The following is a 25481-nucleotide window of genomic DNA, read 5'->3' as shown; positions in this document are numbered from 1 at the left end:
TTTGCCCTATAAATTTTGAAAAGATTCTTATTGATATTTAATTGACCTGATTTTTTTTACTGGACCCCAAAAAAAACATTTAAAGAAAAATGAATAGTTCATATAATTTTTAGGGGACCCGAGGTGAGCCATACAAAAAAATATGTGCATGATCTATCAAGTAGAATCTATGGCAAAGACCTTTTGTCCATTTTTGCCTTGAAATCACAAGAACCACACTGAACATACCATAACAATTCTAGACTTTGACACCTACGATTTTTATATTATTTTATTTTTAATTTTTTATAGCAGACCACTCGATGTTTACACCCTTGTTTCCAGCAGCATTTTAAAAGCCTAAGCCGGATAATCAACTAAAAAAAAAAAAAAGCCTTAGCCGTAAAACCGAAGAGTACAAGTAGTTTGCTTTGCATAGATTTGTGCAAAGATTTTTTATGGGACCTACTTTTGTGTCTCACACAAATGATTCAATTCGTTTATTAATTTTAAAATATTTTTTGAGGGACTTTGTAAAAAATCACCTCAATAGGATATATGTAAGTATTTGATCCAATCTTACAACTTTCAATCAGAATTTTAATCCGAAATTCTGAATGAAAAGTTATAAGATTGGATCAAGCACTTACATGTAGTCTATCGAGCTGATTTTTTACAGGATTCTTTAAAAAATATTTTAAAATTAATGAACGAATCGGATCATTTGTGTGAGATCCAAAAATAGGTTTCGTAAAAAATCTGTGCAAAGTTATTTGTGTCAATACTCAATAGCACTCTAGTTAAAGATCAACGGTTTGGAAACTAGTGAAAAAGGGGAAAGTAAAAAAAGTAAAGAAAGGGGGAAAAAAGAGGGCTACTAATGTCTTTTTAAGCCAAACCTTTACATCATTTCCACTGCCATTTTACTGTGCGTTGCAGGTACACGTGTTAAAGCCATAACTCTTTAGGGCCCATATCTAAGCTGCCCAGTGGGTAGTTTGTAGATATTGCCTTTTAAATAAAATTCAAATTCGGAATTTTCATGTCCTTTTACATCACGGGGCCGTGCATTTTCCTTTAGATGCTTGTTTTTAACCAAATGCTTTTAATTATGTGAAGAAGTTTTCTTCGACCACAAGAAAACAACAGATCCCTGTCTGTGTTGCGTGCTTGTTGTGAGCCTATTCTTATGCCTGCAGCCCACCTTGAGTCTAGTGATCTGATTTGAATCGGTTATTTTTAAATATCGTCCAATACGTAATCGTATAAAAAATTCAAGTGGATACCGATAATCATATCATATCATTGAAACAAATTGGTCTAAAAAAAAAAAAGATTAAAAGATTTTGAAAATAATCTGCAAGGTAGAAAATAGTACTCCCTCCGTCCCATTCTAAATGTCTACGTTTTCTATTTTGAGATGTTACAAAATAAATGTCCACTTTTTAAAAACAACCATCAAAACATGCCAAATTATCAAATTTACCCATAAAAAGTACCCTTTCATTTTTTTATTTGATAGTTTTTGATATTCATATATTTTTTAGATTGACAATGTCTTTCAATCTTTGCATATTTTTCATGATTTTTGAAAACTTTTTATAATGAAATAATTGAGATCTATCACAAAAGATTCATATTACATATATTTTTCAAGATTCATATCGAAAGCTATAAGCAATTTAAATATCTATAATTAATTTAACAGTTTTTAAGATTAATTTTAGAAATTTAAAGAGAAATTTAGAGTTTTTAAAAAGTTCGATTTTATGTAGAGGACATTTTAAATTAGGACGGTGGAAGTAATATTAAGGAAATTGATTTTGAAACTCTCACTCTATTTTGTATCTTTATCATATAATATTACAAAATAAAAAATAAAGCGCCACCGACTAAAAGTGAAGTGTTAAAATCACGTCCAAATCAATGTCTAAAAAGGAATTCAAGAGGTAGGATTTACGTGGGTGCAAATGAAAAGAACCATTTCTTTTCCTATGGTATATAAAAAGAGAGAGAGAGAGAGAGAGAGAGGGCAGACAGATCGCTCGTTGAAAAGAGACGAGACTGGTAGAACGATTTTCTCTCCCGTGTATCGAGGGATCCAAAATCAAACCCCTCCTGCAAGGCTGCAATCTAGCGTTTCTCCAATCCGTTTGGTCTCACATTTTCTTCAACAAGGTTCGTCCAATCTCTCCTTTTCTATTGATGATGCAACAAGATAACCACACCAATCTGTCACGAAAGATTTCAATCTTTCCGTACTTTTTAATCGATTATTATAAGATTGCCCCATTTGACCTAGCTTTGACGCTGAAAATTTAAGATCTTCGCCTGTTTTTGTTGTTGTTGTTGATTTTAGGTTTGCGCCGGCCATGACGATTCCAGATTCGGGTTACATGATGGAGGAAAACGGAGTGATGGGGATACCGTTAACGCCGGAGGAAGAGAAACGGATCGTGACCGAGTTAACCAACGAGGCAGAGTCTAATTTGAAAGAAGGCAACTTGTATTACGTTGTTTCCAATAGGTAGTTCAATCTGAGCCCTTTTTATGCATGTTTTCAATTCTTATTTGCTCGCCAAATCCTGCACGAATTCGAATTGATGTCTTTTCACCGATTTGTATTGGTATGCACAACACTTTATTGCTTAAGTTAATCTGTGTTTGAAGTTTTAAGCTTGATCTTGTTTGGGGAAGACTATTATGGTGTAAACCGGTGTTCTAAAAGTCGCTAGGAGCTAGTCGGGCGGAAGAGGGGCGCCTAGCGCCTAGGCACCGAGTAGTCGGCTGCCTAAGCCAATTTTTAGAACAGAGGTGTACGCTAACATGAGCATATGCTCTGTCGTAGTTTGACACTTTGACTTGTATAATATCTAGTTTGAACCGTCTAGAGTTCAGGTATGATGCCGAGGATATAGGTAATTGTAAATCTGAAGCACAATTGGGCCTCACGGTACCGACTCCGTCACTGGCGTGATCCATCAGTGGGGGATAACTACTGAACACAGCCTCGGTATTCAAACTTGAAGTTTTAATATGTTTTTATGCAATATACCCCGACGAGTTTCTGAGATTTATTGTTTCCTTATCCGTACTATCCAAGATGTCCGTCTTTATGTAAACGAACCATGCTATGAGCCTATGGCCATTATGTACGTGAAGAATCTGTCAGGAATTTAGAAATTTCATGGGGACAACTTATGAGGTATCTTTTGAAACTCTTAACTAATTTAAAAGCTGAAAATGGCTTTGATGGATACTTAGAGGGATAACCTAAAATAGTTGAATTTTAGGGTTAAAACCCAATTTTTAAGACATTGTGAGTTTTTTTTTTTTTTTTCACGTTTATGTATTGTGATTAAATCATTTTCGACGTGGCAGTCGAGAGTACTGACTATTTGAAATGGTAATGGTGGCAACGTTTATCTAGGCCCAACTTGGAATTTTAGAGGTTTCTGCTTTTGTTTTTTCAGCAATCTGGTTCTTATACTAGGCTGTGTTGGAAAACTTCTGCAAAAAGTCAGTGTTTTCACTAGAAAACTGTACTGTGATCAAAATGATTATTACAATTTTGTCTGTTTTTTTTTTTGGCTTTTTGTGCAGGTGGTTCACAAGCTGGCAAAAATTCACTGGGCAAGATGCTGGCGATTATTTGCTGGACAATTCTCAGACTTTGGTTTCGTCAAAGCCAGTGGATAGACCTGGACCAATTGATAATTCTGATATAGTTCTGAATGGAAATGAATCCGAGATTGATGATCTAGAGCTTCATAGAAATTTGATTGAAGGATGTGATTATGTTTTAGTTCCTCAACAAGTTTGGGAGAAGCTTTACGACTGGTAATGATTTTGACGCATACTCCCTTCTTGTGCATGTATTTCTTTTGGATTGCGCTTACAGTGTTGTTTTTCTTTATGGGTGCTCATGAAGAATAGGTAGGTGAATTAATCTGACTGGTGAGATAATGGGGCAATCACAGAGTTATTACTGCACTTGATTCATGTTTACGGGACTTCGAATTTGTCTTTATGACATCTAGATGACTGCTAGATGTCTCTATTCACTCATACTTCAACCACAACATCTTATCTCTGTTTTTATTTTTCAAACAACTCACTCTTATCACTCCAAAAAGCAGTCATCTCTAAATTTCAATCATTTACCAAATATATTCACAAATTGGTCTTATTGTAAAGATGTTGTAAACACCTTTTTGATGTTACTTTCATGATATAAAAAGTTACATAACTTTTATTGTCTAAATGTATGTGGAAAATCAAACTTGATTCTTCACTTTGAAGAATGCAAATGAAGCGTGGTTGAGGAGCTTGCATTCTTCATTTTAGAGGCTTGAGGAATGGTTTTGGATAAATGATGTTAGGGTTGGAGATGCTCTCATAGGATTATCTCTTCAACTTAATAGTTATGTGGATGCTCTTACCCTAGAGATTACTTAGGTGATAAATAAGTCAATGCGCAGGTGGTTGTTGGGTTGTATGATTCTCAAGTTCAAATACGCAAAGAGTGAAAATTATCTTGCTGTTTGTGTCTTATATTCTTTATCATTTCATTTTAGGTACAAGGGAGGGCCAGCATTACCTCGGAAATTGATTTCCCAGGGTGACGTTAACAAGCAATTCAATGTGGAGGTTTACCCCCTTTGTCTAAAGTTAATTGATTCTAGAGACCACAGTCAAACAGTTATAAGGTTCAGTAAGAAGGTAATATTCCATCCTTAGATCCCCGTTTTGAATGTTTATGGTTGTTACTTCACTTCTTCTGGGTAATCATGAAGTTTTGTGGGATGCCAAGTTGCTTCTCTTACTGGAAGCAACCCCTCTCTACCTCATTCAGTCTCTCTCTTTCTCTCACTCTAGTTATTTCTAACAACGGGAATCCGTGTTTATTGCAAAGAGGAAACTTTTATCTTTTCGTCATTTATAACTTACTTATTGGTTTGATTTGTTCAGGCTTCATTACATGATCTTTATGAGAGGGTGTGTACAATCAAAGGTATAGAGCCAGGAAAGGTATGTTCTATGAAAACCCCCCTCTCCCTCTCTCCCTCTCTCTCTCTCTCTCTCCCTCTGGATGAGAACTCCATCTCCGTTTTGTTTTCTCTACTTACATAAAAGTTTCAACAGGCACGAATCTGGGATTATTTCAATAAACAGAAACAGTCGATGCTGGAGGATTCAAACCAGACCCTTGAGAAATCTGAATTGCAGATGGATCAAGAGGTAAGTCATCTGGATGATGAATTTACTTTGGTAGTGGTAGAGTTTTGAGGATAACTGTTTAGTTCAGTTAATGAGTGTAAACCTTGCTCATGCACTAACCATATACTGTGTTGGATATGTCTTACTCTACTATTATCACTTTATACATCATTTTGTTAATTGTTGCGGTACATGCTTGTGAATACGAGTTTCTATAGTCACTTGAGTGTATGGCATCTCATGATCTCGTAGAACTTTAATATACGGGTGCTTGTTGCAACTGAACTCATGGGAAAAGCTGATTATTAGGGAAGAAGAAGCCACAAAGCATCAAAATGGAGTTCCCCAAAATCAGTTTTTCTAAAGTTTTTTCGGCCCCATGCACCGAGATCAGAAGCCGTGCCAAACAGATATGCAAAGCTTCTGAGGCCAAAATGAAAAGCCATGAGCTGCACAGTTAAGCCGCAACAAACACCCCTTGTATTTATACATACTCCCTTCGTCCCAATTTGTTTGTCCAATTTGGGGAATACAACTTTTTTAGGGAACACAATCATTGCACCTATAAATGCTCACTTTTCAAAAATTGCCCTCCTAACTTTTTGAAGAAGAGTTCTTTAGTTCAAATGGTAAGGGACAAAAAGGTAATTTTGTAGCTTTTGGTCCCTTGGTCTTCTAAAGTGGACAAACATTTTGGGACAAGTAAAAGTCAAAAAGTGGACAGACAAATTGGGACGGAGGGAGTATCACTTGATAGCTTTTCTGTAAAATTTGTTTTGAACTTGAGTTGCCTGGGAGTGGGAACTACATCATTTCTAGCAAGGAAGGAGAAGAAACTTAGATGGTGCCTTCAATTTGTAGGAATTACTAAAAATTGTTATTTCTATGCCCTTGTTGAAGAACCTTGAACATTGTAATTGATCATATTAGTGAGAACTCCTGAAGCTGCATTTAGTGTTAAAAAATAAAATTTGCAAGGAATGGCAGGGGATTTGAGCACTTGTATTTGTGGTGCTTTAGTCCTGCAATTCACTGAAGAGAGGAAAAGTATTCTTGGCAAGAGGGCTTAACTAATTCAATGTGCAGCATATGCATCTGACATTCGCAATGTAAACTTATGTCCCAAATTCAACCAGTTTGAGTTTACCAAGCATTGTGAATGAAGTCTGACATAGTCTCACAGTCTCACTGCATCTCATACAAGAAATTAGACTATTGCAGTATAGCTCCACTTCTGAGACTACTTTGTTGGTTGTGGGGTCATGACTAGGTCTTGAGGTTAGTTCTGTAGAATTCAGTTGGAAAAAAAGTTCTTTTTTTGTTTTTAAGTTGCAGAGTGGAATGGGAAATCTTTTATCTCTTGGTCAGGAGTTGTTGTAATTCCAGATGTAAATTAAAGAAATCATGGAATAGATAAATGAAACAAACATTTGAATGCATATGGAAATTTACTTTTTGAGTTAAGCATGGATAATAACCTAAAGCATTTCCTCTGGTTCCTTTCTCCCCCACCCCCTAAAAACACACGCACACAAAACGAAAATGAAAACAATAAATTTAACGGATTGAGAAGAAATAAATAGAGTGCAACAAAATAACCAAACAACACAAAAGTTCCTTTTCCTTTCTCCTTTCTGAAGGAAATTTTATGCTTTAAAGGTATATTCTCTGATTTCAATTTTCTTTTAATCTGCCATCTTTCGTTCGGTTTGAATTTCCGTGACACCCCTTCCTAATCATTTATCATTTGACCTGCGTTCCTTTTGGTGTTTCATTGAAATTTATCATAATGCTGTTTCATAAACATTCGGGACATCTAATTGATATGTTACTGAGTAGAACAGTCGGCCCATCAATTGTGAAGCACTGTAGCTGCACTTTTGCACTTGGGATGTGGGTTCAATTCCTATGGAGAGGAGGTTGATACCCTTTGCTGGCTGTTTCAGAGTTTGGGTTGTGTAGATTCTTTCTGACATATGACTAGAAGAAGATATTTATATGCTGTATGATTGTATCTATTGCACATTCCTGATCTGATAATTGACTCAACTCAAACTAAATATTGCTACCATTGCGGTTTTCCCCCCCTTATACTGCTGTAAATATGTGAAATTTTGAGTCTCACTTCTGTGGCTACTTGTGCAGATTCTTCTGGAGATCCAATTTGATGGACTTTGGCCCCCTGGATTTGGTATGGATTCAACGGGAAATGAGTTGGCTTTGGTTCCAATAGAACCCTCAAGATCATCTGTGACGATTGCTGGTGGCCCAGCTTTGTCCAATGGTCATTCAACAAGTTATGGTTCGAGTTTTTATCATGCAAATACTCTAAGTTCAGGTTCTGCAGACAAGGAAGATGCTTTTGACATTTCAAGGACTGCCACAAAAGCAGATAGGGGAGGGTTGGCAGGATTGCAGAATTTGGGCAATACTTGTTTTATGAATAGTTCTCTTCAGTGTTTAGTGCATACACCTCCCCTTGTTGAGTACTTTCTGCAAGATTACACTGATGAGATCAACAAACAGAATCCGTTAGGTTTGCATGTATGTGGCTGTTGTGGTTACTTATGAAAGGTTGTTATTGTAGAGTGCACTTAGCATAAAGTCTCTAATTTTGTTATAGTTCTGCAGGGTGAGCTTGCACTTGCATTCGGTGAGTTACTGAGAAAACTATGGTCTTGTGGAAGGACACCAATTGCGCCTCGTGCATTTAAGGGAAAAGTTGCTCGATTTGCTCCCCAGTTTAGTGGGTTCAATCAGCATGATTCTCAAGTTAGTACTATGTTACCATTTCTTACTCTTGGTTATAATACTCGAACTTGAATTGCTCATGTGTGACTCTTCAAGGCTCTTCTGCCATGTCTGCAAGTTGGAGAAGCAAATAAGAAACAACTGATGAAATTCCATGAAGAGACTGATTCTAACATAATCACTTGCACTGTATGGATGGTAATTCCAGTTTTTAAAAGTCAGCTAATGGCTAATGCTTACGAAGATTACATATACCTATGAATCATGGCCCTCCAAGATTTTTAGTCTATGCGTTAGAGGATGTTTGTACTGCATGGTGAGCTAGTCGTTTCTTGGGTTGGATGGAGTGAAATTTATCAGATATCAAGATGTTCAGTTAATCACCCCAATATGTTGCTGTACTATTTCGCATTGGTGCTTTAGAGCATTTAGTGTTTTGTTAATTATTTTGGTTCTAGCTATCCAATGTATTAGTTTTGTTCAGTCGTTGTTTCTTTGTTTGACCTGCTGCATCAGATGCTTAAAACACAATTGCATTGGTTACAACGTGGTCCTTTTCCTTGTCAATAACTTGAAGAAAAAATGAACTTGTACTCTAGGAACTCCTTGCCTTCTTGCTGGATGGGCTGCATGAAGATTTGAATCGTGTTAAGCAAAAACCATATTTTGAAGCGACGGATACTGATGGTCGCCCTGATGAGGAGGTTGCAGATGAGTGTTGGAGATATCACAAGGCTCGGAATGATTCCATAATCGTAGATGTTTGCCAAGTGAGTATCCATTTTTTATTTATTTCTGCTCAGTAGTCGGAGTACATTCTTTAGGTGTTCATGTTTTACACTGGTATTGGTGCATAAGACGAAGTGAGACTTAATTTTTAGTATCTCCTTTAAATATAGTAGGACAGCTTAGTTGAGTATGTTTCCTTAAGATAAAATTTTGGAGTTCTGTACTTGTATTTGTAGAACAGCTTATTCTAGTACGTTTTCCTTTCCTAGTTTCCTTTAACAAACATATGTAGATTGTTATTTACAAGGAATAGGACTGAGAAGGCACTCTCTTAGAATTTTAGTTGGGAAGTATACTTGGTCATGGTAATAAAATTTATTGCTGCTGGACAGTTTCAGTCTTTAAGGTGTAATCTACCTGTTCTCGTCATCCTTAAGGATGCTTCTAGTTTAAGACAATTAGTCGCTATTTCACTTTGACAATTGATTCCTTACCAATCTTATTATCTGCTGATATATGATGCTCCCTCCTCTCTGGCGGGCCTGATAGTTTAACACTGATGTTCTTTATGCATCAGTTTATCTTTGCCGGTGCTCTTGATGACATCATGTTGTGGTTTTGTGTGTTACATTTTGGGTTGTCATCAGATTAAAACAATGCTGGATAAGGGAAATTTTTTCCCCCTTTTACCAGGCTAACAAAGTTCAAATTTAGTGAACTTGTCTTCCGAAGGTGGTAGTGCAGAGTTTACTAACCGTGCATTCCATTTTATACTGTTTTATCAACAATGCTGACCTCTTGTTCACAAAATCCTCAGGGCCAATATAAATCAACTTTGGTTTGCCCAGCTTGCAACAAAATTTCAATAACATTTGACCCATTCATGTACCTATCCTTACCGCTTCCTTCTACGGTCACTCGGACAATGACAGTGACTTTATTTTTGGGTGATGGGAGTGCTCTCCCAATGCCATACACGGTTACTGTCCTGAAACATGGCTCTTGTAAGGATCTCAGTATGGCATTGGGTACTGCATGTGGCTTAAGGAGTGATGAAACCCTGTTGCTTGCAGAGGTAACATATATGTTCTAGGCTTCTGTATTCTAATTAATCTGTCTTTTATTCTTGTTGTCCCCTTCTGAAACCCCTGACTTCTAACTGCAGGTCTATGAACATGGAATATTTCGTTTTTTTGATAGTCCTTTGGAACCATTGCCTTCTATAAAAGATGATGAATGTATTGTAGCCTACAGACTTCCTAAGCGGGCAGATTTGACAAGGCTAGAGATAGTTCATCGACACATAGAAAAGTAAGTTTCCTAAACATGACAGCTATTGAGTCCTTGCATGCCTTGTTTGATTGGGTCTTTAAGTGGAACATGAGTGTTCAGTTATCTTCTTGTGGTTTGGAGGATGACTGTCTGTTTGTGGTGTTGACAACAGTTTACATACTCGTTATGCAATACAAGCATGCAGTGCTGCAGCCACTTTTTTTTACAGTCTTCGATTTCTAGAATTCAAGGAATCCCGCAGTTCTGTTCAATTGGATTTGTCAAACCTTGCTATGCATTGTGGTCCTGTAAGGACCTGTTTCCTTCTAGATGAATTCTTGATGGTGGTAGGTAAACAAAAACACCTCTTGATAGAAGTTTCCTCATCTTGATAAACGAACAATATGTTCATTTTGTGTCTATTCTGCATATTTTTTTTTGCACATATCGATATTTAGTCTGATAGTCTCTGTCTCTACACAATCTTATGTCTATGCCGATAGTCTATAGTGATGTTGCCTCTATAGGGATGTAAAATTCCATATTCATAAACACTTTGGTCTGAGGAAACCAAAGAAGCAAAGGACAATCAGAAGCGAGAAAAGGCGGCATATGTCATAGGATAGATTGCACATTCTCTTTAAAGGAACAACTATAAATTTTTGTACTACTTTCCCTGTAGGTTTTAACTAAAGCCTCATTTCATTGTTTTCCAGATTTTTGCCAGATAATTTGAAGGGAAGTGAGAGGAAGCTTTTCTTGACACCCTTGGTTACTTATCTGGAGGGTCCACAAACTGGAGCTGACATTGAACTTGCTGTTAGCACAGTGCTGTCTCCTTTCAAAAGGGAGACTTACTGCAGTCCAACTAGTATTCCGAGTAGAATCAATGAAAATGGCTCTGCCTCGGAATCTATTGTCGAATCAACAGACGGCTGTGCTTCCCATCCTGAACTGGGAAACCATTCGATGGATAATGTGGAAGTGGAAGAGATGTCCGGCATGGAGTTGACTTTTCAGCTCTTCCTAACAGATGATAAGGTTTTGAACTGCAGGCCCATTTTAGAGGATACACATGTAAAAACCGGACAACCGGTTAAGGTTATGCTAGATTGGACTGACAAAGAAAATGAGTTATATGATTCCAACTACCTAAAGAATCTTCCTGAGGTTCGGAAGACCGGGCTCACTATGAAGAAAACTAAGCAAGAAGCTGTCTCATTGTTTTCATGCTTGGATTCCTTTCTAAAGGAGGAACCTTTAGGGCCTGATGATATGTGGTAGAATACTTAAAACACTTTCATACATGAATATTTTGTATTTTTAGGCCAAATCACCTCAATATTACAGCCTCATTATTATTTTATTTTTTGGTGTTGTGTAATTTCACTGCAGGTATTGTCCTCGCTGCAAGGAACACAGGCAAGCCACCAAAAAGTTAGATTTGTGGAGGTTGCCGGATATACTAGTCTTTCACTTGAAAAGGTTTTCATACAGTCGATACCTGAAGAACAAACTGGACACCTTTGTGAATTTCCCGATTCACAACCTTGACTTAAGCAAGTATGTGAAATGCAATGATGGATTTGGACAATCTCATGTATATGAGCTCTATGCCATTAGCAACCATTATGGTGGCCTTGGCGGAGGGCACTACTCTGCGTATGCTAAGGTAAAAACAAAGCGCACGTGGATTTCTCATTCGTTTTTTTAATTGGCTGAGACACACCGAATGTTCCATTTCGGTTGTCAGTGTGGACTTTTGTTTCTTACTGAGATTTTAGGTGTTGCTCATCTAGTTTACATTGTTTGAGAACGAAAGTTTAGTTCATTAAGTTGACATTGATTGATCTTTTTACATCAGCTTAAATAATCTAAACCAAAAGCATTTGTTTTTACTGAAAAAGGAACATTACTGGAAGTACACCCTTGTTGTATTTAAAGTGTCTTCGAATCATCCATTGTGTACTAAATGTGGGGAAAGCAATGCCGTGTCTACCTAGAATTACTAGGTTTTGAAGACTATGAAAGTTTGTAGTCTCTTTGTTTCTTTGACTCTCTTTTTTATTGGACCAGGCAAATCGGCTTTTTTTAGTTTATGATGCTAAATTGGATCATGCAAACTAACTGTGATTGTCATGCCATGTTATGTGATTATTCTTTCTATAGGACTCAGATTTAACTTGGGCGTTCATCGTTTAAAATTTGCAGTTAGTTGATGAGGACAGATGGTATCATTTTGATGATTCCCATGTTTCACCCGTTAGCGAAGGTGACATCAAGACTTCTGCTGCTTATGTGTTGTTCTACCAAAGAGCTAAAGTTGGACACGCTGAATCAGGGGAGCCATCCCAGGGTCAAGTGAATATTTAAAGTCCATGTTTAGGTGCATCTGTGTTTCAATTTTCCTTTTCACAGCTCTCAGTGCATATGCTTCAGAAAGTTGCTCTGGTGGTTGAATTCTCTCTCTAGCGTGGAGTTTTTGGGGTTGCAGAGGAAACCTGCTGGGATGTAGGTTGAAGACGACGACAGTGGGTAGGCATGAAGCACAGTATCAGGGTTTCTTTTTGGTCGCAGCTTATCTCGGTTAAAAAGATCCAGACAATATGGGAAGAGGACTAGATTAATTTTTTCCTTTTACGATACGTTTAGGAAGAAATTTCCTTTTACGATACGTTTAGGAAGAAATTTCGGGGGGGGGGGGGGGGGGGGGGGGGGGGGGGGGGGGGGGTGTGGGTGGGGTTTGCAGTACGTTGATAGATACTGGATATATTATTGTTGTAAAGCCTTCTCACCTATAGGCAATTTTCACAAATACTTGCCCGGAGGAACTTGTTTTGCTTTTCCCCTGTTGACAATTGGACCAACCATTTTTGGTTCTACTGTCCCCGCCAATTTATGGTCTGTGTATGCTTTGCTCATATTTTGAGTTTTGTATTCAAATACATTCGGTGTAATGCAGACGGCATACCCCTCTATTTCCACATTATTAAGCCCTTTGTCAACCAGAAGTTTGAGGCCGTCCCGAAGGGCCCAAAGGTCTGCGGTAAGGTTGGATGTGACCCCCAATTTACGACAGAAGCCCATTACGCTAACTTTGTTTCCAATCTCGAACAAGACCTCCAGCAGAGGCTTCATCGTTATGTTTCTTTCGCAACCCATCTGCATTGAGTTTGAGGGAGGGAACCAGCCAATAAGTTCCAGGTGAGGAGGGTGAGACTTGTTGAGGTTGTGGTAAGGTTGAACAATATGTTCCCATTCAAAAGCCTTGGCAAGGATGGTGCTGGCCTTAAAGTTCGGTGAGGGTAAGGACTTCTAAGCAGCCAAGAATGCCAACAGGTAAAGGAGAAAGACAGTATTCCAACGTGCCCCAGTTTTAAGTGAGCCTGTGTCATTATTTTTACTGAATAGTGAATATAATAAGATCACCTCAAACAAGGAGTGAGAGCGGAGCGGAGAGCTTCTCTCTATAAACCCTAGAGTGTGAAACCCAATCTCTTCCCCTTCCTCGGTGGCTCCACAATCTCTTCTCCTCCCCCTTCTTTTGCTCTCCTTCTCCTCTTGTGGTTGAAACTCTCTCCTTAGGAAAACCAAATCTCCCACTCTCTCCATCGTTCTTGGACTCGGGGCCTTTTGGCTCTTGGGTCCGATCAATTTTGGCTACAAATTCTTAGGCTATCCAACGGCAACAGTGAAGGTGTTGTTGACACTATGACTGCGACGGGACTTGGCTTCAACTTGATGAAGAAAACGATTTTTCCACCCATGGAGATGAGTAGATCTGTAGGTTTTGACACCGGAACTGGTTTTCTTAAGACTTTTTGCTCTTTCATTTTGATTTTGATTTTGTTTTCTTGTATTCTTTGGGCCAATGTCCTTTGGATTTATTTGTATTGGTTCATTATCATAGGTTTATGCTTCTTTAAAAATAAGTTAAAAAAAGGGCGCCTCTCAAACCAGGGGGTGTCAAGTTCGATGTGGCACATGCAACGGTAATTTTTGAAGGCTGACATTGTTCCAAGCTTGCTGGCAATTTTAGGAGCCAAAATTTTGAAACCAACTTTAAGAGCTGCCAAATCTTCTTTAATTTAAATGTGTTGCTTTCGTTTTAGGACGCTTTGGGGTGTTTTGTTAGACCATAATAAGAGCTTCATTTTATCATATAATACATATTTGACATTATGGTGGCCAGGAAGAAAAATATTGTGGATTTAGGCCACAAAGGATGAGGAATTTCTTCACAACTTCCAAAATTGGAAAAAGTTCCAACAAAAAAGAAGAAGAGATGCAGCAATTGCCATTCTATGACTTGAACATTGCGCTCAAGTGTGAAAAATCATGTCCTATGCAAATTGAAGTTGATAAATAGTTAGTATTTACCAAAAAAGAAAAAAAGTTGATAAATAGTACTACATCTTAACGCACCACTGAATTCTGTAATTTAGAAGTTAAATATTTAGGCTTTGTTTGATTGAGAGTTTAGTTTAGTTTAGTTTTGATAGTAGATGGAGAAAGAGAAATATGGTAATGATTGAAGAAATGAGTAATGATTGGAGAGAGATAGAGAGAGATGAAAAAGTAATAATTAGAGAAATATGATAATGATTGAAGAAAGAAGTAGAGTGATTGAAAAACAAAACAAAACTATGAACCGAACAAAGTACTAGCTCAACACGAGAGACTGGAGACTGTACCTAATTGTACCATGCAAGATGCTCCTAACGCTCACGAACTAAAGAGGTTACATTTCACCAAATTATCCTTTGTTTGTTAATATTCAGCCACTTTCTCACACATAAAAAGATATTCTTGTATTTTCAAAAAAAGAAAAAAAAAAAAAGTAAAATGCCAAAATCAATTCCAGCAATAAATACTAGCAATCTCGAAAAATATCTAACGGGTAACCTAGTAGTAGCAACCTACCTGCCTCTCCTAGAAGTTTAGCCTTTGTTTCTATCTCCAGCAAAACAATCCAACGTTGAGAGAAAAGGTGACACATCAATGCCAACCATAAAAGAGAAAAAGTGGCCTCCAATCTTTCAATTACTATTAATGAGCTCATTCTTCTTTCGAAAAGAAAGTAGAGGACCCGACTACGCTAATGACATTTCTTTTCTATAGGATAGGAGTACTCCACTTTTGAGATCTTTCAATTGGCATATATTTTTTACAACTCAAGTTATTCTTGTCAGCTTCGATTCATTTATTTCTGCTCGATCAATCTCACTGCATTCTAACGAAGAACTCTAATAAAATTGAAATAACCCCATATGAATAGCCCCGCAAAAGATCATGCCATTTCCATCTATCACAAAATCTCATTGCCAAAGATAAAAAGTAGATGAGAAATATATATATCAAAATAATCAACGCCGATTGAAAGAGAGAAGATAAATTAACCAGAGAAGCCTTGTACAATGATCGAGAGACTATTTAAAATTCTCCAAGTAAATTCAACATAAGTGAACGTAGCGATTCCTTAAAATAAAAATGGGGGAAAATTTCAGCAAAGCTACTACAACTAACTGGAAACAACAGTAAGTTCTGTCCTGCTGGAGCTGATATTGCTTTGATGGTCATTTGAATGTTTTGAATTTTGAACTTAAACCTGTCGTTAAAAAATGACAACAAAAAAAAAAATTAAATAAAACCTAGAATAGTCGAGTAACTAATCCAACCACCAGCAGGAAAAACAAGCGAGTGCTGCCAAGATGCAGTCCTCCCTGAAATCAAAGACAACAGTTTTGTAAGATATCGCAACACCAAAAGCTCATAATAGAATGATGATTCCAATAGTTAGTCTTTGGAAAATGACACGATATAATGTGGGTTTACTTTAATTTCAATGATTGATGCGAAAATTAGGATCCAAGAAATCAGCTAACTCATGGAAAATTATTAAGTACTCTTGGAGAGGGTAACCGAAAAGCCACCTACATGAGTTACTTTTTTCTTTTTTTCTTTTTCCAATAATCCAATCATCACGTCTCATCACAAAAACTGCCAACATCATTAGTTGAGAAGTAACTTTATGAAAAGAGTACCTCGTAATTTAAGAGCATTATGTAAGAAAGATTATTCAGAGCTCTTTCATCTTTAAACATTAGGCCATGTTTCCACAAATCCATACGTTGTAGGCAACAGCTGTTTTCTTTTTTTGCATTTGGTAGTTTTGCCCAAAAAATCTATATAATATTGGTACGTCTCGACTAGAGGAATCGAAAAAATAAAAAATATTGACTTTTATCCAAAAAAAGAGAGGGAAATATCTGATAAAAAGCCAAATATACTTGTATAAAAGTCATAATTTTTTACTTTTTCGATTTCTCTAATTAAGACAAATCAATAATACATAAAGAGTTTGGCGCAAAACTAACAGACGCGAAAAAAATTTGCATAAAACAAATAAGGATTGGTGGAAGCACCACCTAAAATACTCCACCTTTGCACCAAAGACATGCATGACTGTACAATATCTACACTAAAATAAGGATTCAGCTCCTCTTCAATCATCAATCCTTCACTTTTACTAATAAGTTTATCATATGAACATCAATCACTTCCAAAATCATGTTCATCGAGTGTAGCATTTATTTTTGGAACAGGTTTATGTTAAAACAACAGAGACTAAACACTAAGTAAAAAAAATGTGTTTTCTTGCATAAATGTGGTGTTCTCGATGATCTTTACAAAGTAAAGAGCTTCGATCATCGAGGTAGACTCAAAGATGCCCATAAAACCAATCCAAATCCTACGGTAACCGAAGAGCATCCCGATCCCTAAACTAACCGCAATTGATACCGGCTTCCATTTCGGTAAGAAATCAATTTTTATCCATATGTTGAGACGGTCTTGTTATTGTCAGTCTACTGGGCTAACGATAAACACACTGAAAAACAAGGAAAACACGTATTTTTGTGTATTTTATACATATTCACACACTTACTTTATCAGCCCATTTGACTGATTTTAGAATTTTTTATGTTGAGAAGTGCTTAATAAATTCAATTTTTGGTTTAGAATTCTTACCTCTAAATTCTAAACTAAAAATTGAATGAATCGATCTAACACTTATCTCAATATCCAAATATCTTGATTTTTCACGTTAAAAAATATTGAGGCTCCGTTCCACAGAAATTTTTATTTTTAAAATACTTATTTTTCGCACTATGAGACGGATCATTTCTCATAGGTTATTAGTACTGTATTTCCTTTAGCTACAATAAGCTCCACGTGCATCATTTGTACCCATGCCCATAGTCGCTGACATGTCCCATCAATTTTAAATGTTGGACAAGGTACTCTACGGAGGAATAACGCACTGTACGGACAAGTGTCCACAAATCCTTCATAACTCAAAAACGAATGTCGCTAGCTAAAATACGCATCATATAAAATCAACAAAATCTAATAAAGCAACCCTGCGCACGTTAGACACTAAAAAAAGGCCAAAAAAACTCACCGCCTCCGATATCGCCAAATACCCCGTCGAAGAGCTCGCCGCCGCGGGCGGCGACAACAGCGGCGGCGCAAAACTCCCATTCCCGCCGCCGCTGCTACTGTTTCCACCAATGGCGCTAACTCCCGCTAGTCCGAGACCGTACGCCTGCGTTCCATCAGGCTTGAACAGCCCGTAATTCCTCTCCGACGTCGGCCCGGGCTTCATATTCTCGTTGAACAACGCGAAGACAAAGATGTTCAAATCGCTATTCGGCCTCAACGGCGTACCCTTCTTCTGCGCAATCAACTTCATCAGATTTCCATTATACTTCCTCGCGTTCTCCGGATTTGCCCCTGCTTCGTCCTCGTCTCCTTTGGACGGCCATCCAGTCTCCGATATCTGCACCGGCACTTTCTTATACCCTAGCGAAGCCAGCGCGGAGTACACCGCGTCGATCTGCGCGAACAACATGTTGTCGTAGTGAAGGTTCGACACAGGATCTACCACTCCAGCGTTCGGCTGGAACAGAACGAAGTCGATCGGGACCTGCTTCGGGCTCCCCTTGTACGCGAAGTACGGGTACGCGTTGATAAGGAAGTTCGAACCGGTTTTCACGTGGAAATCCAAGATCGGAGTGATGTAAGCCCTCAGATCTCGCCGGAAGGATCCTGCCGACGGCGGATACGAGGTTTCCAACACGGCGAGGGAGTGCGGGGTCGTGACGGTGACGTTTTTGTCGAGGTTCAGTTGGACGAGGGCGCTGTGAACGCTTTGCATGGCCGGGAGGAGGTTTTCGTTGAGAAAGGTGTCGTTGAAGGTGAGCACCTCGTTGCCGACGGTGACGCAGGTGATTTTAGTGGATGGGAGGTAGGGCTGGACGTTTGTCTTGACCCAGGCCAGGGCGCTGTTTGGGTCTCTCATCTTGGAGAGGAATTCGTTGCCGAGGCCGATGGTGAAGTCGACGGTGGTGTTGGCAAATGCCTTGAGGACGCGGGGATCGGCGTCGTATAGTTTCAGTTTCGTGGCGCCGACGGAGCGGACGAGGGGGATGACGTGTTCCGGCGGCGGGAGGTTGTTCGCGATCTGGCCGTAGTTTATGCCGACGGCGTTAACCGTTGAACGAATCACAAAACCTGCACATTTTCAAGTGTAGAATTAGCTGGCCCGCACACCTAAATTATAAAAACAAAAAAGCAAAAGCAATGGAACAAGAAGATCACGAGGTACCCGTGATGAAGATGAATAGGAGTAATGAGGAGGGAGAGTTGAGGGGACTTGTGTTGGAGTCCATTGGAAGAGGTGATGATGAGGGAGGAGGAGAGAGAGAATACAGAGGGAGTAGTGTGAGTGATGAGGTACGTGAGGGCGGCGTCAATAGCGACACCTCTGGTGAATGTTGTTGGGTTAGGATTGAGGGCTACGGCTGCGCACGGGGTTTGAGGACGGCTTAGAAGAAGAAGGCGGATCGATGATGGCGTTGGATGGAGTTTGAATGAGGAGAAAAACCTCCTGAAGCTTAATAGTATTTTGTTTAGTGACTACTGACACCTTGACTAATTTGACCACCGTGACCAGTGATGTATTTGCACTGGCTGCGAGATATTTCTCCCTCCCTTATTAAAGTTTGTGGTACGGAGGAGAGATATTTTCTAGTGCACCGTTACATTGGAGTAGTACAATTTTTTGTTTTTCTTGTGACTTCAATTTACAAATTACTACTTCCGTCCCAATTTAATTATCACTTTTGAAAGTTTGTGTCACTTTTCAATTGATTATATCTTGTAATTTATAATATTTTAGGTGATTTTGAAAACAATGTATTATAGAATAAATCGAGATCTATCAAACAAGATCCATATTGGATAAAAAATTTATTACCAATTTAAAGATATAACTAGTTTTTTTATCCAGTTCGAATAGAACTGGAACAAGTAAATTGGAACGGAGGGAGTATTTTTTCGTTTATATACTCTTTCATACTTAGTAAGATAACATTTCAAATTCACTTCGCTGTTTTGAAAAGAAAACTAAAGGGAGTGTAATTATTTTTTTTTTTGAATATTACGACCTTTTTTTAATTATTAAATAATTATGAAAAAAACACAAACTCTAACATATTTTTTACACATTTTAATACACATTTACATATGTATCCATGAAAATCACTATTTTAGCATTGTAGATCCCGTGAATCATAATGTCGGGAGAGACCAGCAAGGATCATAGGATCTGTCAATAATCAAAATGATTAATCAACAGTCAAATAATTGAGAAATTATCCTGTTTTTTCAAACCAACACACTTCTCGATGCATATTTTTTGTACTTACACTGACACATGAAGTATGTATGTATATTGAAATCGCACATTTTCTAGGAGTATAGATACTACGGAGTATTTCGATAGAGCATCATTTTACGTGTGCGATTTTCTACGTAAATTAACACACCTCTTCAACTATCCAAAACCCATAAAATATTGGGAGCTGGGGGCTGCTGTCCCCGAATTCGGAGCCCACTCCGGTCTCGTTCTAATGATCGGAAGCGTTCATTTTGTAGAGCTCGTCGAGTACAACAACTGTGCAAAAAATCAGTTTAATTGGATATCGTTAAGTGACTGATCGGAACATTTTTATCTTGAAAAGAATTGATCCAAAACACTGGATCAAATCCATTGTAACCCATGGACCGAGAGTTGTATGGGTTCCGATCAGGCACTTAATGATATCAAATTAAACTGATTTTCTGCATAGTTGTTCTACTCGATGAGTTCTACGAAGTGAACGCTTCCGATCATCGGACCGAGACCGGAGTGGGCCCATAAATGGGCACAGCAGCCCCCCTCGTCCTAAAATATTTGTGCCATCTCATTTAACGACCATCTGCTGCAACAGGTGTGGGTAAAAATAAACCATAGTAATTTACGCCCCGACCGGAGAAATTTTTCAATACCGGGTGTGTGTTATGTGGTGCCCGAACAGTTTATCCGGACCGTGCAAAAGTGTATTAGACAATTCAGATTGAAACTCTCTCTATTTTATCTCCCCTCTTTTTCTCTTCAAATCCGAACCGTCCAAATCCGTAATGGACGACCTAAATCCGCCGAGTTGACACCACGTGATACTGATCGGCATCGAAAAATTTCTCGACCGACAGACTTCACATGGCCGCCATTCTCCATCAGGCCAGGTGGGCTTTATTGGGACCATCTCCTCTTTCTTTCTCTCTCCTGGTCCACAGATTATAGTATACTATTGGACTGCAACGAGAGCCGTTTGGTGGCATACATGCAAAGCATTTTTGAAACTTTCGGTGACTAAATTTTTTTCCTTTTTCGGTAATGCAGACTGTCTAGTTCTTGGGTTAGTTGCGCACAATTCGAACCTAATTTCTACGGCCATTTTCACCGCCGCTTAAAACGCTTACGCGTAGAGGTGAATGGATCTTTTAAGTTAATCAGTAGAAGCCATGAGAATTAAACTTCATGTGTTAGAAATGAGCAAACGCATAATTCTCATGCCAAAAAGGCAAAAACCACTGAGCCAACTGACATGATCAAATTGATCAACGAATCTTTTATGTAGCCGTTTGTTGGTATGGGCGGCAAAAGTTACCCGACAGGCTACAGCTTTTCTAATCTGGCATACTAAAAAGTAAGTTTACCGATTGATAGCCAAAAGTATCCTAATCAACGATGCACATTTTTTTTTATTCACATCTCTTTTAATATTGTACCAATTTATCTATTTTACCTATTTTCAATTAAAATATTAGTATTTCATTCCCAGACAAACAATAAACAATGCATTGCTAAAGAGAGAGATGCCCAGAAAAATAATAAACAAATACATGACTTCTGTACAGCGCATAACTATCTTTAGCTAACAACTGTAGAAAATGTGGGATTTCCAAAGTAATAGCTAAGCTGCTGCATGGTTATTTTTGGGGTCAAGTTCTCTACTTTACCTATTTTTATGTATATATTGAATCTGATGTTGTTGCTCTAATGTCCGTTTCAAATACTATCAGGTCCAAGTTTTAAGCTTTCATTTTTTGATCGACTAATTCCGAATTGATTTAGCTGCATTCAAAACGATTACATATTAGGGCTCCGTTTGTTTCAAAGTAAAATGTTTTCCGATGTAAAAGTTTTTTCATGTAAAATGATTTTGCAAAAAACAAAAGTTTCGTTTTTATTTTTGGTTGGTTGGTTGATAGTTGGAAAATGATGTATGTATGTTTGTATGTATGTCTTACATTCAAATTTTTGTCATATTTGATGAGAAAGCATAGGGTTAGGTCATAGGTGGATGAGATTGGTGTTATGGGGAACTCAGTAAAGTATCGTAATAATTAGTTGAGCAGGGAAGTCAAAATTCGGAAAATGACTTACCACCATTTTAAACGGGAAAACATTTTCACCCATATGAAAATGAAATAAAATGTTTTACCTAGTAAAATATTCCTGTCTTTTGCACAACCAAAAATCCAAAAATAAGTATAATATTTTTCAAGAAAATATTTTACGCTCAAACAAACGGAGCCTGTGTTAAAGTAGTTTGTATGATCTGATTTAGACACTCTCTTATATAGGATCATCTCAGATATACAATACCATGACAAATGCAGTATTATTAATGCGATCACCGTTAGTTCGATAAGATATATCCTTTGATATTTCTTTACCCCTTCTCTTTAATTCCGTCAAGCAAACGGATACCTAAGATTACCAATTTCATTGCTTTATTTTTCAAAATTTGAACTTTAAAAAAAATATCTTCAAAATTTTCATGTTCAATTAGCCCAAATGATTAATCAATTGGGGCTAGTTTAGGTGGTTAGGATTTTTGCATTTTACTAGGAGATCAGGAATTTGAGTCTCCCCACTTGCGTGTGGTTGTTTTTTCCTTAGAGGGTTTTTTTTTTCTTTCTTTGTTTCTACCCTGGACTTATTTCTTGTATTGGTTGAGTTGTTGGGCTTGTAAGGACCATATTCCTGAGTCTTTGTGTATTGGCAATTCCGTTTGACAAAATACATAATTTTTATCGAGTTGTAATTTTATTATTTTTAATAGGCTAGTGAGTCTGTATAGGATTAAAGTGGAAGGAATCTTTATTTGTAATTCCGAGTGAGCAAATTGGATAAAAAGGAATCAACTACAACGGGATGAATTTTGGCGAAGACGGATTGATAGAGGAATTGATTTGGGTATCAATCGGAATCTTCTGCCTTTTAAATGAGAAAAGTACCGTAAATAAAAAGTCAACACAAGAGAACTAGTTATGGACATGGACTTTTCATTCCTAGGTTTTACCACAGCCATATAAAAAGAAAGGAGGCAGTAAAAGCAACGAGGGAAAGCCACATATATTATACTGTAATAAGAGAAAAAGAGTGGTGTGCGGCACATCGAAGCAACGAAGCAACAGGCATCTTGAAGAGCTATTCTTATAAGGTTAATTGGAAGGCTTGTGGACTCAAGGCCGTTGGCAATTAAGATTACTGGGTGCGGTGTACGTGTGACTCGGCAGGTAGTAGTTAGAACGTTGTGAGGATTTACTACGTTTGGATAGCTATATCTGTAACTGCACAATGATTATAGTGATTTGATTCATTCCCGTGGTTTTTACCCATTCTGGAGTTTTCCACGTATATCTCTGCGTTATGTGATTGATTGCTAGCGTAGTTTTTAATTGATAGTATTAATTAGTGATTCATTTTCATACCATTAGGGTTTTTACGGATTATTAGGGAATCCTGATTTTTCAGGGCTTAATTGTCTCGTGGACTCTCACAATTGATATAGTGTCCCGAGTTTCTACTTTATACTTCATATCTGATGTAAAATGATCTCTTCTATCGATTGACCCAAAAAAAAAAAAAAAAAACAGCCCAAATGATTGACAACATGAGTTATTAGTTTTGATTCTCAAAATAATCCAAATCAATGTTCTATTATTTTCTTTTCCCAATAGATTCATAGGAGTTGGTGATATTTATTATAAATATCAATTTACATATAGTTTTGTATTGTTCTGAGCATATCTGTTCAAAGAAAATACCTGACACTAATTTTAATGTTTTTATCCTGCAATTGAAATTGAATCAATCGACGGCTCAGATTTTAATCGAGCAATGGACATGGCAGATTTGTATGTGCGTCCAGATTCAATTCGAACTGTCTATGTCAAGATGAACGACCGAATTAGCCGCTCTGGCAAAACACTTTATGGGATTGCATTGGTTTTGCACATCGCATGACACTTACATCCTATGATTCACATCACCGATTATCCTCACAATCTAGTTTAAGTACATACTAGTAAGCAAAATTGACAATCCAAAGTCGAATCAAGTTTCAAGAACCTAATTGTTTGATAACAATGATAGATGGATGAGATTCGTAAGTAGATGGGATTAAGATTGGGATTGGAAATGAAAAGGGATTGGTAATAAGAAGGGATTGATAATGAGTATGTTCGTTTGGAATGAGATTAGATGATGGGATTATTAATACTTCGTATCATGTTTGTTTGAGATGGGATTAGATGATGAAATTAGATTGATAGAAGAAATTGGTAATAAGAAGGGATTGATAATGAAAAGAGGTTGGGATTGGACAACGAATACCAAGTCCCAAAGGGTATTGCTAATACCCTCTATGGAGCTCACTGCTCATCCCAACGGAGTAATAATTCGGTTATCAAACAAGGGGTTTGGGAAACCCTTGAGATTGGTAGTCCAATCCTAAGGCATAGTCCGGTTATCAAACGGGCATGTGCACTAGAATAGGCAAACATGCAATTTGAGCTACTTTGACCAGGAACAAGGGTTGAATTAAACTCATAGACCCCGTTTGATAACAATGATAGATGGATGAGATTTGTGAGGAGATATTAGGATTATGATTGATAATGATCGAGAAAGGATTGTTACTGAGAAAGGATTGATAATGAGTATGTTTGTTTGGGATGAGATTAGATAATTAGATTATTAATATAATGTTTGTTTGAGATGAGATTAGATGATGGAATTGGATTAATAGAATAAATTGGTAATGAGAAGGGATTGGTAATAAGAAGGGGTTGAGATTGGATTACGAATACCAACTCCCAAGAGGTATTACTAATACCCCCTATGGAGCTCACCGCTCATCCCAACAGAGTAATAATCTGGTTATCAAACAGGGGTTTAGAAAGCCCTTGAGATTGGTAGTCCAATTCTAAGACATAGTTCGGTTATCAAACGGGACCATAGTGGGTTGAGGTGTAACTCAGGTCAACTTTTAAAAAAAGATTATATGTAAAATTTAATCTAATTAATTTTAGTATAACGCATTTCTCCCACCAACCCATTTTAGGCCAGAACATATTACAATCTTGGTTTCTGCACAAATGTGATTAGTAACGAACCCCCTCTCCCTCTCCGATGAAGAAAGTCTTGGGTTTCTCTCTACAACAAATGATCAACTCCAATATGGGAATCAATTGACTGCAAACATACAAATCGTCTTCGTTCTTTCTCTCAATCTTCTTCGTTTGTTGGGTTCCGATCTGGGTTTCAATTGATGATGATCTACAATGGAGGTCCGGTGATGTCAATCTTCAACAGTGAGGTTCGACGACCTTGATCTTGCCTGGTTCCAGTGTCCAAAGACTTCCTCGATCTTGTTTCTTGGCTGGACGAAGCTTATCTATTCGTGTATACACTTATATATGTATATATCAATATGTATGTGTATACAATATATATTCTTCAAGTGTAATATTTTCTATTACTAATATTTAATGGATAGAGAGAATTATAGAGAGGTTACTAGAGCTTGGAAGCAAAAGGATGATAGATAAAATACAAATTATACTACATTTTTGTTAGTGTACATGTCCTAAAAGCGGCCAGCAAAACATACTCATTGTGTTTGGTTTGCAGTTTTGAAATTTCTTTTTGCTATTAAAAAGTTCTATATAGGTTTGCCTATTTTTCATCTTTAGTAAATTTTTTTAACATTTTAATAATTTTTTTATGTTTTGAATAAGGGGACGAAATATCTAAATTGTACATTCAAAAAGTAAAAAATAACTAAAAGGTT

At 37.5% G+C, this 25481-nt stretch overlaps 2 protein-coding genes across 3 annotated transcripts; one reads left to right on the top strand and one right to left on the bottom strand.

The window, feature by feature from the left end:
- The first annotated feature begins 1966 nt into the window (after positions 1–1966).
- On the top strand, positions 1967–12944 carry LOC131332414 (ubiquitin carboxyl-terminal hydrolase 9-like). Its single transcript, XM_058366617.1, has 14 exons — positions 1967–2157; positions 2339–2506; positions 3583–3819; positions 4557–4701; positions 4951–5010; positions 5125–5220; positions 7345–7743; positions 7831–7971; positions 8550–8720; positions 9497–9754; positions 9845–9990; positions 10668–11231; positions 11347–11623; positions 12163–12944. The coding sequence occupies exons 2-14, from the start codon at positions 2352–2354 to the stop codon at positions 12322–12324; spliced, it is 2811 nt and encodes a 936-aa protein (XP_058222600.1). The 5' UTR covers positions 1967–2157; positions 2339–2351; the 3' UTR covers positions 12325–12944.
- Positions 12945–15327: 2383 nt separating this feature from the next.
- Positions 15328–19126, bottom strand: LOC131331930 (glucan endo-1,3-beta-glucosidase 11-like). Of its 2 annotated transcripts, XM_058365901.1 has the most exons (3): positions 18620–19126; positions 17414–18525; positions 15328–15674 (listed from the first exon to the last, which is right to left on the bottom strand). In XM_058365901.1, exons 1-3 carry the CDS (start codon positions 18681–18683, stop codon positions 15603–15605), a joined length of 1248 nt encoding a protein of 415 aa, XP_058221884.1. In that variant the 5' UTR covers positions 18684–19126; the 3' UTR covers positions 15328–15602. The 2 variants fall into 2 exon arrangements, with proteins under 2 accessions (XP_058221884.1, XP_058221883.1); XM_058365900.1 differs by having other exon boundaries at positions 15328–18525.
- Positions 19127–25481: the final 6355 nt, after the last annotated feature.

This window comes from Rhododendron vialii, chromosome 7a, assembly GCF_030253575.1.
Source record: "Rhododendron vialii isolate Sample 1 chromosome 7a, ASM3025357v1".
NCBI classification, from domain to species: Eukaryota; Viridiplantae; Streptophyta; class Magnoliopsida; order Ericales; family Ericaceae; genus Rhododendron; species Rhododendron vialii.
The sequence above is the reverse complement of the archived record's forward strand: the minus strand, read 5'-3'. Positions and strand labels throughout refer to the sequence as shown.

Coding starts and splice junctions, on each gene's coding strand:
- LOC131332414 (XM_058366617.1), top strand. CDS start 2,352: ATGACGATTCCAGATTCGGGTTACATGATGGAGGAAAACGGAGTGATG. Junction 8,721..9,496: donor TAATCGTAGATGTTTGCCAA/GTGAGTATCCAT, acceptor CAAAATCCTCAG/GGCCAATATAAATCAACTTT. Junction 11,232..11,346: donor TTAGGGCCTGATGATATGTG/GTAGAATACTTA, acceptor ATTTCACTGCAG/GTATTGTCCTCGCTGCAAGG.
- LOC131331930 (XM_058365900.1), bottom strand. CDS start 18,683: ATGGACTCCAACACAAGTCCCCTCAACTCTCCCTCCTCATTACTCCTA. Junction 18,526..18,619: donor CCTATTCATCTTCATCACGG/GTACCTCGTGAT, acceptor GAAAATGTGCAG/GTTTTGTGATTCGTTCAACG.